The sequence below is a fragment of the Engraulis encrasicolus genome, chromosome 24 (assembly GCF_034702125.1).
Source record: "Engraulis encrasicolus isolate BLACKSEA-1 chromosome 24, IST_EnEncr_1.0, whole genome shotgun sequence".
In the NCBI taxonomy this organism is placed as follows: domain Eukaryota; kingdom Metazoa; phylum Chordata; class Actinopteri; order Clupeiformes; family Engraulidae; genus Engraulis; species Engraulis encrasicolus.
In genome coordinates, this window is record NC_085880.1 from 40758499 (window position 1) to 40775029 (window position 16531).

General features: G+C 44.4%; 1 protein-coding gene across 4 annotated transcripts in view; it reads right to left on the bottom strand.

Annotated features, from left to right (window-relative positions):
• kcnq5a (potassium voltage-gated channel, KQT-like subfamily, member 5a) overlaps positions 1-3651 on the bottom strand; it is a 324848-nt gene extending 321197 nt beyond the window's left edge. For all 4 annotated transcript variants that reach the window (XM_063190922.1, XM_063190921.1, XM_063190918.1 and 1 more), the window contains exon 1: positions 2121-3651. In XM_063190922.1, coding sequence (XP_063046992.1) covers positions 2121-2497 — 377 coding nt within the window. In that variant the 5' untranslated portion in view covers positions 2498-3651. The remainder of the gene's footprint in view (positions 1-2120) is intronic.
• Between the last annotated feature and the right edge of the window lie 12880 nt (positions 3652-16531).

Genomic DNA, 16531 nt, shown 5'->3' on the forward strand with positions numbered 1-16531 from the left:
GGATCAGTTTGTTGTCCTTTACATGTCACTTGATGAGAGAGAAGAAGACCTATTTTTCCCACCACGACAGATTTACGTATTTGACTTTTATACAAATTACAGTGACTTCCATACAGTGTAATCAGTGTTTGATCTTCATACTGTATAGGGAAGGAACTCCTTTGGCTGATAATGGGGATTTGTTTACGTCACACTATGACATGTAATGACGCAAGCATGACAACAATGCCTCCGCTCTATGAAGGACACTCCAGAAATTGTGTGTGTGTGTGTGTGTGTGTGTGTGTGTGTGTGTGTGTGTGTGTGTGTGTGTGTGTGTGTACATGTGTGTGTGTGCGTGTGTGCGTGCGTGTGTGTGTGTGTGCGTGTGTGTGTGTGTGTGTGTGTGTGTGTACATGTGTGTGTGTGTGTGTGCGTGTGTGTGTGTGTGTGTGTGTATGTGTGTGCATGTGTATGTGTGTGTGTTTTTGTTTGAAGGCGTTCTCCAAAAAGGGCAACATCTGCAGGACTTCTGCCTGACTCTGACTCTGGGTCACGGCTCTCTGGGGACCTCCGCGGCCACATGGCCCAATAAACTCCTGACTCAAAAAAGACATCGAGAGTGTGCCTCTTAAACCTTTATATCCAGACCTCACAGCAACAGATCCACTGGCCTGGCCTGGCCACACACACACACACACAAGCACGCACACGCACGCACGCACACACACACACACACACATAAAACCCTTGTCATAATGTTGACTCGAGATAACCCCATTCTAACAACTTTGCCCTCAAAATGTTTTTACAACATGAACAACACTGCCCCTGTCCACTGTGGGACATATATAAATTGTCTTGCATCCATTCCTGATGTACCCTCTCAGTGTGTTTTCTGCAATGCATGGGTGAGAAACTTGTGCAATTTGCACAGCCATACATACGTAGAGTAGAAGGGAATCAGAATGAATGAATGCAATGAATGACGTAAAGAAAACAAGTTGCTACAGATGTGTTCCTGTGCTGCAAACAGAGTCATATAACGTTGCCCTTAATCCTGCAGCCTTGGCGAAACAAATGTGTGCCAAGACATGGTCTAAAAACTGTCAACATGATATAAAGGTACGCTATTCGTGACCAATTACTAAATCTAATGGCATCCACGGGGAGCTGTTCATTTCATACGTCTTTTTTTTTTTTTCATTTGTTTTTGCTCATGCCATTTGCGTGTGGATGGAAGTAGGGGACGTCAGCGTCAGCGTCGGCCCTGTGAGCGGTGTGGGAGCCCCCTGGTCAGTGCAGATGCAGCGGCTTAACCCCACGACCTCGGCCGTCCCGTCTGAACAAATAAAACATCAACATCCTGCTTCACAACCCTCTCCAAGCGCCTCAATCTTAGGCCTTCTGACAGCGACACTTCCTCCCTCGCACAAAGATCATGCATTGCGTCGGACCCTGGAGCACCCAGATATAGCGCCTGCCTGGATGGGGCCCTGCAAAACTACTGGAGGAAACTTTGTGTTTGTTTTGCTCCGTTTAAGTAGGCTAGTACACCACGACGAATGGCTGATGTGTGATACCATAAAGCTGCAAGCATACAAATAAACGGCGGCAATACTAGACTTTCGCGTAATCACGGCAGGGCTACTAGGGAGAAAAGGCATCTCCGAATTGTTAGACCGGAAAGGTTCAAGGAATGAATGTCAAATCAAAATGCATTCCTACAGACAATATACTTGGAAGATATTCGGACTTAAAATAGCCTGTATCAAAATCACACAATGTATATAACATATTTCTGAAACAATTAAAAAACCCAATTCCGTTCCTCGTTGCGCACCATTTCGTGTAAGCAAAACATATGAAACAAAAATATTTAATCATGAATTAGGCTACTCGATCTTGTCATTTCCTTTGTCCACCATTCAGGCTATAATATCAGCTGTCACACTATTTGACAAAATTTATGATTTAAGCGTACAAAGGTAAAATCCACGGCATGTCCGAAATCAGTTCATCAAGGCAAACAAATACACGATCACAGATTGAGAGGAGAAGCAACAGGTGCAACGCGGAGGGTTTCGAGCCGACACAGATGGCTGTGAATGCGATGTGTTGAATAATTGTAAACTACTTACACAAAAGCGTGGTAGATGAAGGCCCAGGCTCTTGGTCTCTCCAGGACATTGTAGAGGTAGTTCTGGAGCTTGCGATAGCTAGCGTTCCGACGGCCACTTTGTGCGCTGTATGTCAGCGGCTTTCCGAGAAGACTCAGGCGGGCTCCCTGCTTCCTCCGCAGGCACTCCGCGCCTCCTGCACCTGTCGTCCCCGGCGAGGATCCACCACCACCTCCCGCCGAAAGCAGACCGTCGCCCGTCCTCACTGCGTTGTTCATCGTACTTTGACCAGTCTCCACATCTTTCAGTCCATACTCCTGAGCTCGGCGGCCCGGAGATGATGCCTTCATCCAGAGCCCTGTGCCACCGCCCTCATCTCCGCTGTGATTGCGGGGCATGGCATCACCAGCGGCGGCTGGAAATGCGCTCTGGGTCCCAGAGCCACGCACATACAAGGTGTAGCCTATATGCAAGGTGCGCGGATGGGAAAAGATAAAGTCCTGGGTTCCACCGAAACAAATTAGATGTATTGGGGCTGTTTCAAATTAGATTTGATACTTTGCTATATTTTACTATTCGCCATGTGTTCTACACATGCGCTGTTCCAAACGGACGATTCCTCAGAATATTGCTATTCGGCGAATAGAATTGGGAAAGATCATCTGTTCGATTCTGATGAAGGAGCTGAGAAATTGGGGTTATGAAGGAGTGTCACCAGGGTAGAAATTTGGCAAGGGGAGGGCATCACCCCACATTAACGTAGGTCTCTTCTTTTCCCGCCCTCTTACACTCACTTTCTCTGTTGTCTTTTATCTGTTATGTGTCAGAGCAAGCGTCTACTGGTACTGCTACAAACTCCAGAAAAGGTGTCACTCTTTATTTTGACATCCCACACGGTTGGCAACAGTTGCAGGCTACCGTACCGGCTCTCCGTCGTGCGTAATCGGCGATTATAAAGTCTCTGCCTTCTAGGCGTTCCGCCTTCACCACCGAAACAGGTCTAGACGAGATGGTTTGGGCAATATTCCGTGTTTGTCCGTCGGTGTTCTCCTGGTACAACGCCACCATGACTGTGCGAAGAGAGGTCTTTGCACACGGACATACCGACACGTAGAAATCGCATGTCACTCCACAGGTTTAGTTCGCGACAGTGCCCATTCTCATGGATGAGTTAAGTAGAAATGTTATTACTATTTCACCTCGATGAACCCGTTGTGATATAGACTACAGTAGCCTAAATCCTGCTGCTATGACACGGCTTAACGTACTGCTTTTGCCAATTGGAATAACAGATGTCCCCGGCAATTACACATTTAAATGCACAACGGTTTCATGGGTTATAGCAAATGTCTGTCCATTTTTGTACTCACTCGAGACGCAGAACACCAATCATGAGGATAGTCATGAGAATATTTTAAAAGAAAGCGATAACACGATATTCAAAAGAACTCGTGGGTTGTTCCTTTTATTTTGAGGCTTCTCTTTGGCTGAAATAAGTACATCGCTATTTCGCAGTGCAACTGTTAACTGTAACTGAGCAAGTCTCTCTCTCTCTCTCTCTCTCTCTCTCTCTCTCTCTCTCTCTCTCTCTCTCATACTAGCCTACTACCAGCTACTACTCACTTTGGAGGCTAGGAGTCGATGTCAGTACCACCACGTGATCCCCGAAAATGAATCTACTCTCACGGCCAAGACGGTTGTGTTTAGAGCAGACAACTACTGACAGCCAAGCAGAATTTGATAACGGATTCCGGTTTTGTTGACTTGGCTGAAATTAAAAGCATTACAGACAGAAAAGAAAACTTTTGGAAATGCACACGGCACAAAGTTCCATTCGTTGAAGTAAGTCGAGGTCGAAATCAAATCTGAAAGAAGATAACTCTGATCTACACGTAGGATAGAGTCGGCGACAATTACTGCATTGTTGACACTGGTCGCAAGCAGTACTAGTCTAATTTTTGATAGAGTATTGACAGATAGCTGTGGTAACATTCAGCATTCGGGATTTGATTTGATATGACGATACGTGTGAACTCATCAACTGGAATCGTGACGCGATAAGGCAGCTGTCCTTTCCCTCAGCCGAGACTCAAAAAATGTAAAGCACGAAATGGTGAGAGGGGGGTCATGCCCACACTGCTTCGGCGGCCCTGAATTGTATATTTTACGCGGAATAAAGATTGTAATTAAGTGGACCTGCTACTAATAAGGTTTAGGCCTACATAAAAATCAAAAGCAAGCAACAGTGATAAAAATGTGCTTTTCAAAAGACCAGGGAAGTTTTGGCTACTCATTTGACAACCCTACTGTACTGTCAGACAGAACACAAAGTATACTATGCGCAATTGCGCATGCATGGCTGTGCTTGATGTTTTGTTGTTTCATTGTCAACTGGTAGCGCACGTGCATCACACTGAGAGACACGGAGTCGGGGAGCAATATTGTATTTTCATGTGGATAGTCTGTGTAGACCACATGCAATTATACTTTCCCGTTCCACTTCCTTCTAAGCGTCTTAAGTGACCTAAACTAAAATACCAGAGGCGATAGCAAACTTCTGGAAAATGTACAAGTCTAAGAAACCGGTGCTTTTGGTCGGTTGAATTTGCTCGTAACTATAGTGGATTCATTTCTCTGTCTGTGGAGCTCCAGGCAGCAATGCTAATTAATTGCGCTGACGAGAGCACAGTTTCCGGGGCCGCCGTCGGTGCCGACCATCGCCGGGCTGCTAAGAATAGCAACGGGGACTCTGGGCACACCATCTGGCCCGTTACAGTAATGACTATTGGGGCCGCGGAGAGCACGGACACGGACAGAAGCGCGCTGGCTGACGCTGAGGCGTGAGTGAATAAAAGTGATACAAATGAGTTCAGAGACTTCAAGCTAGCTCCCTCTGCTGCCAGCTCGTGTCTTTACATTGACATTTTATTGTAGTAACTGAGAACGCAATGCCCCCGCGCTTTGACGTCAGTAGACGGTGTGTGTGGATATTTTGAGGGGAAATGGTGTGTGTAAGAGAGAGGGATCATGGCATAATACAAACTATAAGACCCCTCTCTCTCTCTCTCTCTCTCTCTCTCTCTCTCTCTCTCTCTCTCTCTCTCTCTCTCTCTCTCTCTCTCTCTCTCTCTCTCTCTCTCATCTCATCTCCAGTTGATGAGCTTCCGCAGCAGAAGTAATTTGCCACAAGCGGTAGGGCTACCATTAGCGCGGGGCACTGAGCTGTTAAACAGCTGGCCACCCGGTTTCTGATTCCTATTACTGCCACGGTTCCACCACAATGTGAAGCCTGAGTTACAAAGCTATGGGCTCACGTCGTGCGCGCCACACCACAGATGGGCCCGGCCCTGGCTACCCAAGTCTGTGCGCGTATACTCTAGTCCGCCCTCTAGTGGTACAACAGAGGCGGTGCAAATAGACAACTGCCATTATCCCAGCACCCTACCTTTACTGTAATGTACCCTGGGAAATCCCATTTGCTTTGTCCAATCGTTCATATCGAATCTGATTCTGTGTTAGATTTGTCAACCTTCATTTCTCCCTGAATTATTCTCTGGTTGCTATATGACAAAGACTTTTATAAAACATGTTTCTCCAGTTTAGGTGTTGGGTGTAGACAAACGTCAGCCCTTTTAAGGGAGAACTACATCCAATAATGTGACTAAAGCATCAAACTGTATCTAATTAAAATGATAGTGCAGATAGCTGTGTATGTGGATTTCTTGCAGAATTTCCATTCCGTGGGGGCCTAGAGCAACCACGTCGCTGAGGGGCCCCTGGGCTTCTAAATCTTGTGTCGACTCGGCTCTGTTCTAACCTTATTGTCACCAAAATGGTAATGACCAAGCCCTCGTCAGTTATTTAAGACTCTCTGCATTTTCATAGCAATGTTGTTGTGATGTAGTTGAGTGTTTTCAGCAAAGAGAGTGTAACAATTTTTGAAATGTAATGGCCAATTATATATGACTGTCCGTAAGAGGCTACCTTGTGCCCTGCATGTCTAGAAGCCAGTCTGCCAGTTGTTGTTATGGGAGAGAATAGAAAGGGTGTGCTGGTCAGTGGTCAATGAGTGAAAAAGCGACACGTCGGAAGGATACCGTGTTTGTGTGCAGTAAACCGACCTGTGCCTGGTATGGGGTAGGGGTGCACCTCTCTGTAGCTAATCACGTAACTGCTCTGGCTGGACAGCCTGGGACATTTGGAGATATGAACATTCCAATTGGCCCGCCGTGGCCTCAACCGGTAGGGCAATCGCCTGCCATGTGGCCAACCCAGGTTCGATTCCCGGCCCGGGTCCTTTGCCAACCCTCTCCGTCTCTCTCCCCATTCGCTTCCTGTCCACCTCTCAAGCTGTCCTATCATCAATATAGTCGTAAAACACACACACACACACAAATATATATATATATATATATATATATATATATATACCACATATAAAGAATATATAAAGATATAGAAATAAAGAACATTCCAATTGGCTCAATTCCATAATATTAGCTTCACTTTAATCGCTGAAATTCATTCTGGCCGCTCAGTTCACTTCGCTCCTGGCGAATTTGCTTTGGTAGCTTTTATTCGCCTACCCTCCATAGATAAATAATGATGGTTGCTCTTGGTGTACACACACATTGTTACTGTTATGTGAAAGAATAGACTGGGTATGCTGGGCCTCTCTCCTCTCCTCTCCTCTCCTCTCTGCTTCTCTCCTCTCTCCTCTCCTCTCCTCTCCTCTCCTCTCCTCTCTGCTTCTCTCCTCTCCTCTCCTGTCCTCTCCTCTCCTCTCCTCTCCTCTCCTCTCCTCTCCTCTCTGCTTCTCTCCTCTCTCCTCTTCTCTTCTCTTCTCTCCTCTCCCCTCCTCTCCTCTCCCTCTCTGCTTCTCTCCTCTTCTCTCTCTCTCTCTCTCTTCTCTTCTCTTCTCTTCTCCTCTCCTTCTCTTCTCTTCCTCTTCTCTCTCTCTCTTCTCTTCTCCTCCTTTCTCTTCTCTTCTCTCCTCTCCTCTCCTCTCTGCTTCTCTCCTCTCTCTCTTTTCTCTCCTCTCCCCTCCTCTCCTCTTATCTACTCTTATCTCCTCTCCTCTCTGCTTCTCTCCTCTCCTCTCCTCTCCTTTCCTGTCCTCTCTCCTCTCCTCTCTCCTCCTCTCCTCTCCTTCTCTCCTCTCCTCTCCTCTCCTCTCCTTTCCTCTCCTCTCCTCTCCCCTCTCCTCTCCTCTCCTCTCCTCTCTTCTCCTCTCCTTTCCTCTCCTCTCCTCTCATCTCCTCTCCTCTCCTCTCCTCTCCTTTCCTCTCCTCTCCTCTCCTCTCCTTCTCAGCTCACCTCTCCTATCCTGTCTTTTTTTGTGAATAAATCACCTCTCCCCATGTCCCTTTTCATCTCTCTCTCTCTCTCCTCTCCTCTCCTCTCCTCTGCTCTGCTCTCCTCTCCTCTCTGCTTCTCTCCTCTCCTCTCCTCTCCTCTAGTCTCCTCTCATCTCCTCTCCTCTCCTCTCTTCTCCTCCCCTCCCCTCCCCTCTCCTCTCCTCTCCTCTCCTCTCCTCTCCTCTCCTCTCCTCTCCTCTCCTCTCTTGTCATCTGCAGAGTCTATCAACCTGAAACACATTTCTCCAGATTGTGGCCATGGCACTGCACTGAAGGGTATTGGAGGTCCAGACGCACACACACACACATTCAGTCGTCTCTGACTACTGCCACACACACACACACACACACACACACACACACACACACACACACACACACACACACACACATGGACCGACGAACAGACTCACTCGCACATGCACACACACACACACACAGGATCATACTCAAAGTCTGACACACATATACCGACATGCAGAAGCAAGCACACACACGTGCATACACACACACACGCACACACACACACACACGCACACGCACTACACACAGACACACACACCGTGCTCAAGCCCTAACCATGCATGCACACGTTCACTGGCTTGGACACCCAGACATACATACATACATACTGGACATACATGCACCCTGGCTCAGACGTACTGTAGACACAAACACTCCCGCATGCTATACAGACGTCCACACACACTCACACGCACACACACACCTACACACTCGCACACACACACACAAACACACACACACACACACAACTATGCACTCGCACACACGGACACACACATACGCACTCGGACACACAGACAAGCATGCACGCGCACACACACACACACACACACACACACACACACACACACACACACACACACACACACACACACACACTCGTAAAATTCCAGAGGAGATTATATGGCCATTGGGATCAAGGCAGAAGGAAGATGAATAATGTGTCCAAAACGTATTAGGGATACATTCATTTGAGGCCAGAGCAGGGCTGGCCATCTGGCATAGTAGGCATTTCCCGCTGGGCCCCAAACCCTCATGGGACCCTATTTTCAGAAATGTAAAAAAAGTTGGAAATGCCTGCTATGCCAGATGGCCAGGGGCCCACAAGCGTGCGGGCATTTCCAAAATTTTTTTTCCATTTCTGAAAATAGGGCTCCATGAGAATGAGGGGCCCAGTGGTGAATCAGTTCTGCGCTGCAAACTATAAGGGACCCCTTTAAAAGCTAAAAGTTCCCGGGTCCTATTTCTCCCCCAGTCCAGCCCTGGGCCAGAGCAGGCTCCCCAGACCAGAGCATTTCATGATTTTAAGGGTGGTTTAGTTTAGCACGAATGGACATAAATCAAGACCCTCTTTTACAAAAAAAAAAAAGAAAAAGAAAGAAAGAACAGGAAATGAATGAACGCAAGACATATTTTCACTGCCTCTCTCTCTCACTGCCACGGCCCGGTCGGCATACTTTCGCTGCCCGGCCCGCCTGCCTGCCCGCCTCACTCTCTCTGTATTGGGCTGAAATTGATCCTGCTGGTCTAGACCAGTGTTGCCAGATGTGTCTGATCCAATCCCGCCCAATCGGTGCTCGAAAAATGCCTGGAGGCGCTAAATGCTGCCCATTTTCAACAAATTGTATTGATTTCTATGGGCATAAAACTACAAAAAACGCCAAATGGCCAAATTTTACCTTTTTTGTCACATGCGGCTATTCCAAGCAGCCCAACTGGGCAGGTAACCACCCAATTTGGCAACACTGGTCTAGACGCTTTGAACACCAGGCAGTTTCCTTCATACACACAGCACACTTTCAACAGTATTAAATGTATTCATCATATACAGTGTGTGTATGTGTGTGTGTGTCTGTGTGTGTGTGTGTGTGTGTGTGTGTGTGACTGTGTATGTGTGTGAGTATGCGTGTGCGTGTGCGTGTGCGTGTGTGTGCATAGTGCACGTTGCGTGTGTGTGTGTCACATTATACATCACACTTGCATTTCATACACTTTACTTTGAGCTCACTTTTACATCACTCATGTACAATTTAGCCACTGGCAGCTTGAGCTGGGCCCGGGACAAAGTCATCTAAATGTCCCCCTTCTCCCTGTCAGTCTCCCTGTGTACAGCAAAAGGTAATAAGTATGGTCCTACCGTGGCTGATATGGTTGAGCATTCGTCTACTTCGCGGCCGACCCGGCTCGATTCCTGGCCCGGGTCCTTTGCCGGCCCTTCCCCGTCTCTCTCTCCCAACTCGCTTCCTGCCTCTACTCAACTGACCTGTCTGAAAAGAAAGGCTTGTAAAAAGCCCCCCAAAATACTTTAAAAATGTAATATGTACACGCGGCACACAGTACCTTTGGGTAACTATAGGAACGCACGTATAGCCGAACACTACATTTTGATGAATGGAGAATGCACTAAAAGCAGGGGTGTGGCAGCAAATTCTGGGCCCTATGTACTATCAGCTCCAATGGACCCCCCTCAGGGGGGGCAATCGCTATTCCGACACGCCGCTATTCCGACACTTTTTAGGGGTTAGGGTTAGGGTTAAGGTTGGGGATGTCGGAATAGCGGCATGTAGGAATAGCGGCGGACGGTGGAAAACGTGTCGGTATTCCGACAATAGACATTAACGTCGGAATAGCGACATGTCGGAATAGCGCCACGTAACCCCCCTCAGTCATATACTGTATCTACATAAATCGGACTGTGTGGGGGTCTCCAATATACATGTGACCCTGATGACTCAGTAACACTTTACCCCCCTGTACTACACCCCTGAATAAAATACACCATAAAATAAAGCGGTACTTGAAAGGATTGCTTTATTGTTTCAATTGTTCCAGCTTGTGTGTGTGTGTGTGTGTGTGTGTGTGTGTGTGTGTGTGTGTGTGTGTGTGTGTGTGTGTGTGTGTGTGTGTGTGTGTCTGTCTGTCTGTGTGTGTGTGTGTGTGCGTGTGTGTATGTGTGTGTGCGTGCGTGCGTGCGTGCGTGTGTGCATGTGCGTGTGCATGCGTGTGTTTGTGTACGGTACAGTATGCGTGTGTGTGTTTGTTGAAGCAAAGCAATAAGGCAGCTTGTTTGTCTATGTTTTATGTATACCTTATGTACAAAGTACTTAACTGTACATATATTAAATACAATATATAGGCCTATATTATATGAGTTAGTGTATTGTTTCAATTCTATATTGGATTTGTTTAACATCTAAATAACATCCACAAAAGACTGTGTCAAAGCACTTCCTTTCAGCATTTAACATACGGTACACTACATAAGTATCCCTGTGAATTCTGTAACAAATGTCTTTTTTTGGAGGATACTACTAGTAGAAGATGGAAAAATCTGGTGAGATGTATTTGATGACACCGTGTAGACTAAGTGGTCTGTATAACAACAGTGATAGGCAGGCTAAGTGCTAAGAGGCTACAGTATATTCATTGGTAGACTAATTGCATGCAGTACTGGCAGTAGACACTTGGCGGGGGAGTTGTGTTGCTGTTGTCCCCACAGGAGACCTGAAATCAGTCCTACAAACAGGACCCACAATTGTCCATGGTCATTATGTTGTGACCCAATATTTCGTCGTGCTGCCAGAATGTTCAAATAATTATCAGCAAGAAATCCATGCATTTGATATAATATGCATCAGCATTTGCTTTGTATACTGACACACATGTCTATCAGGAGAGAGGAGTATAACCCTTGTTTCACTCTCTTCAACATCACAGTCATTTATTCAATAACGCTTTTTTTTTCAATTTTGTGACTGACAATAAAAGGGGGAATTAATATATTTTTACACCACTGCTCCACGACCCACTCAGGACCTCTCTGCAACCCACTTTTGGGTCAAGAAAATGAGGACTCCAGGCTCTTCTATTAGGTGATTTACCTCTTACAGTAAGAGTGTGACCTATTTCTTGAGAGGTTTTCTCATCGCAAAATAGAAAAAATAGCCAACTCTGGTTATGGTGTCGAAGTGTGCCCTCTACCACCCCTTTTTACTTGTCTTGCAGGCCCATGTGAAAAAAATATATAGAACTGTAAAACAATACACTGATACTGTATTAAGTGCACTTACTGTCTTGTGAAATTCAAGGGAAATGTTGTCATTTTGCGTGGAGCATAATTATAAAGGGCACATGAGGCATAGAGTGTAATTCAGTACAGTGCCTATTGCTGTACTGCATGCCTGTTTTCTCTTTCCCTTCTACTGCCTTTGATTAGAAAGAGTCAATATTTACCTCCGAGCAATTTACCAATTCAGATCACATTAATAGACAAGAATCCAATGGGAATTATACAGTGCTCTTTGCACCCAGGTATGAAAGTTGCAACCTGGTGTGAACAGCCATTGTTGTTATTTGCACACAGGTGTAAATAGCCATTGTTGCTATTTGCACCCGGAATATTAACCGGGTGTGAATAGTTGTTTCTGCTACTTTCACCCGGGTGTAAATAGTAATTTCTGCTATTTGTACCTGGGTGTGAATGTTGCAATCGGGTGTGAATAGCCATTGTTGCTATTTGCATCCGGATTTGAATAGCCATTTTTTGCCATTATTAACCGGGTGTGAATAGCAATTTTTGCTTTTTGCCACCGGGTTTGAATAGCCATTGTTGTAATTTGCACGCAGGTGTGAATAGCCATTGTTGCTATTTGCACCCAGATTTGAATAGCCATTTTTTGCCATTATTAACCGGGTGTGAATAGCAATTTTTGCTATTTGCCCCCGGGTTTGAATAGCCATTGCTGTCATTTGCACCCGAGTGTGAATAGTAGTTGTTGCCATTTGCAACTGGGTGTAATTAGTCCTTTCTGCTATTTGCACCCGGGTTTGAAAGTTGCAACCTGGTGTGAATAGCCATTGTTGTTATTTGCACATGGGTGTACCCGGATTTGAATAGCCATTTCTGCCAATCTTAACTGGGTGTGAAGAGCCATTGTTGCTATTTGCACCCGGATTTGAATAGCCATTTCTGCCAACATTAACCAATCCTGGATCACTATGAGCAGCAGTGAAGTGAGCAATGGCTCTGGATCACTTTCAGCAGTGTAATGAAAGGTCCTGGATCAGTTTGAGCAGTGCAATGAACAATGGACCTGGATCACAATATATAAACAATGGTCATGACTGTGTATGGACAAATAAACAATGGTCCTGGATCACTCTTATTGGTCAAATATACTTCAGTCCTGGATAATTCTGAACGGTAAAATGAAAAGTGGTCCTGGATCACTTTGAGCAGTGAACTGAACAATGGCCCTAGATCAATTTGAGCAGTACATAAACTCTGGTCCTGGATCAATGTGAATGGTAAATAAACAGTGGTCCTGGATCACTGAGTGGTAAGATTAACAATTGTCCACGATCACTGTGAACAGAGACATGAACAATGGTCCTGGATCACTGTGAGCAGTACATAGCCATTGTTGTTATTTGCACCTGGGTGTGAATAGCCATTGTTGCTATTTGCACGGTGTAATTAGTAATTTCTGCTATTTACAACCGGTTGTGAAAGTTGCAACCTGGTGTGAATAGCCATTGTTGTTATTTGCACACGGGTGTGAATAGCCATTGTTGCTTTTTGCACCTGGATTTGAATAGCCATTTCTGCCAACATTAACCGGGTGTGAATAGCCATTGTTGCTATTTGCACCCGGATTTGAATAGCCATTTCTGCCAACATTAACTGGTCCTGGATCACTATGAGCAGTGAAATGAACAATGGTACTGGATCACTTTCAGCAGTGTAATGCAATACGGTCCGGGATCACTTTGAGCAGTGAAATAAACAATGGTCCTGGATCAGTTTGAGCATTGAAATGAACAATGGACCTGGAGCACAATATATAAACAATGGTCTTGGATCACTGTGTTTGGACAAATAAGCAATGGTCCTGGATCACTCTTATTGTATTGTATTTTCACTTTGGCCAGTGAAATGAACAATTTTCCTGTATCAGTTTGAGCAGTGAAATGAACAATGGACCTGGATCACAATATATAAACAATGGTCTTGGATCACTGTGTTTGGACAAATAAGCAATGGTCCTGGATCACTCTTATTGTATTGTATTTTCACTTTGGCCAGTGAAATGAACAATTTTCCTGTATCAGTTTGACCAGTGAAATGAACAATGGACCTGGATCACAATATATAAACAATGGTCATGGACAGTGATGGGAGTAACGGCGTTACTTTTTCCAGTAACGGGTAATCCAATTAGTTACTTTACCAATATTTGTAACGCTGTTACATTAACCAACCCCTGTTACTGCATGTTACTGAAAAAGCTGCTTCTGGTTGTGCAGCACCAGCCTGAGGGGCTGTCACCCAACATCAAAGGGTTCTGTGATGCACTTGCAGACATCGGCCGAAAGAGAGGGGGAACACGCAAGTCTTTCCCTTTTCCTTCGACCTCAATTTAGACAATGAGCTAAATCAGTCATACCCTAAACACACCATCAGCTGATAACGTTATGTGTCCATCTGTTTGCTTCGTGAAGCCTATGTCAGTGGATATTGCGTGGGGAATCATGTTGGAATCAGAAAGGAGAAAAAACAATTGCCTGGCTGGCTACAGTTGTTAGCTTATTACTGTAATATGCCCAGACATCCCAAGTCTCCCTGAAGTTCAGGGTCTCCCTGATTTTGATAGCGGCTTCCGAATGCCCGCGACTCCAGTCAGATAAAATATCCCTGATTTTAGACTAGGCAAGTTAGCTTTTTTTTTAAATTGATAATGCGGGACAGAAAAGATAATGACTCGCGTGGCATGCGTGGAATAGTTTTGCACGAGCACACTAGTTGGACGCCCTGCAAAAATCCCAGGAAGCATAGCAGGCAGATGTTCTATGCAGACTGGACGATATAAAGGACGCGAACATACACATGTATAAAATTAACCTGGTTTACTCCTGAATCAGCACCTCAGTGTTACAAAAATGTGTAACATTTCATTTTTAAATAGCATATTCACCAAGTAGTAGATTAAATCCAAAGAAATTCAAGGTAAGGACACCACCTAGTGTTCGTATTATGGCATTACTTTGAATTTCAATTCATTCAATTCGGAATTTTGTACAAGTCTGGCAGATATGCAAAAGATGAGCATCGATGAGCAAAATAACGAAATCCGCAGACATTTATCTTCCACACATTCTTTTTATTTGTAAATAATAAAAATGAACTCTTGAATATAAAACATACACATCATTTGAGCCACATCTGTTGTACAAACAAGAAATGTTGCAGTGAATACCTTCTATTTCTGTTTCAGTGGAACACATGATTTGTAAACAATCAGTATTTGTTTAGTAATACTGACAAAAGGAAAGGAGTCAGCCTCAATGGACATGAAAGCAAACTCATCATTGGTTTAATATGAAGCAAGTGAGCTTGTTTGTTTGTTTGTTTGTTTGTTTGTTTTGTAATCATGTGTTTAGGGCATAGGGTATATATACTCCAGTAAAGCAAAAAAAAGAAAGAAAGAAAGAAATCGGTGGCAGTCCAATTTTTTTCAGTATTCTAACTGTTCATTGTTTCATTGCACAGGAATAAAGAGAGTGAGAGAGGAGAGTACAGTACGCGAGAGGAGGAAAGAGAGACAGCAAGAAAAAAAGAAAGAAAGAAAGAAAGAAAAGAAGAAAATAAATAAAGAAAGAAAGATCTGAAAGTGTCCCTTGGTGTCCTTGGGTACCGCTCAGCGGCCCATAGGTGACAGATTACTGATCCACAGATTAACCTGGGGGCCATGGCGTGAATACAAGCAAGTACTCCACTGACTCCTAGTAACGTTATTGTATGTGCATGTTGTGTGTTTGTTGTATAGGTGACTTGAACTTGGATACACTCTTTCTTTTTTAAATATATATCTTTATATATATATTTCTCTATTCAGTATTTTTTTCTGTATAATCATAATTATACTCCATATATAGATAGCTCTGGATTTATTTTTTTTATACACATCATTAAAGTCTAACGTCTGTTGTGGTCCCTCTGTGGTAAACTAGGCTTTTAACAACAACACCTTTCATACAAACAGAGGACTCAAGTTTTGCTTTTTAGAACAACAGACAGTACAGCACTTCTTGTTCATCAACAGGGATAATCTTTTTTGTTTTGTTGTTTTTTTTTCTTCTTCATTAAAAAAAGAGAAAGAAATTCCAAAAAAATAAAATGATTTAAGAAAACTGTTTTATCCCCCCCCTGCCCCCTTGAAGGACACAAAGCCTCATGGGGGTGAAGCCCAGTGTGCAGGCAGGGAGGTGGGGGGGGTTAAGGACCTGGCCAAACCTCCACGTATGAAATGGATGGCTTCAGTTCTTCAGCTATTCTAGTCATCATATTAAATACAGGCAGACTGTACAGGTGCATGCAACACTCAAGCTTGCCTACATTATGTGGATCTAACACACGAGTATGTTCGTCTCTTCCTTATTTTTTTTTCCTCTTATTTTTTTTCTTGTGTGAATTCTCGTCCGTCTTGGTTTTACAAAATGTGCATGCAGTTGGGGACTTCTGTTCCAGAGGCATGCTGCTCCTTCAGCTCAGGGAAGGAGAGAGTGGCCTTGTCTTGTCCTGCTTTTATTTCATTTTTCCCCCCTCTTTGTATCAAGAAGATCTCTGGACTTTGTTTTTTTGTGTCAAAATACCACCCGCATTTTTACTGCCATGTTTAGATGAAGAGAGGGGTGTGTGTCTGTGACGATGTCAATGTTCATATCAGAGAAACGTGAGGTTGCTTTTTTCTTTTCCAAAACAGAAGAAAATAAAGACATATAAAAAGAAAGGGAGAAACCAAGAAAGATATTAATCTTGTTCTCTGATACCTTTCTGCGATTTGAAAAGGGAGAAAAACAAAAATCAAGCTTCTGTCTTTGCTTAAAATCTCTTGAACAACTAAGAAAAAATGTTGTCGGATTTTAATAAAGAAAGAAATATTTTTTTGTATATAATTAAACATCTGTGAATGATCATTACAGTCCTATATCATAACTCTGATTGCCAATTGCCAGGGCAAAACAAAATGTTGTGCCAAAAGGGGGACGCAT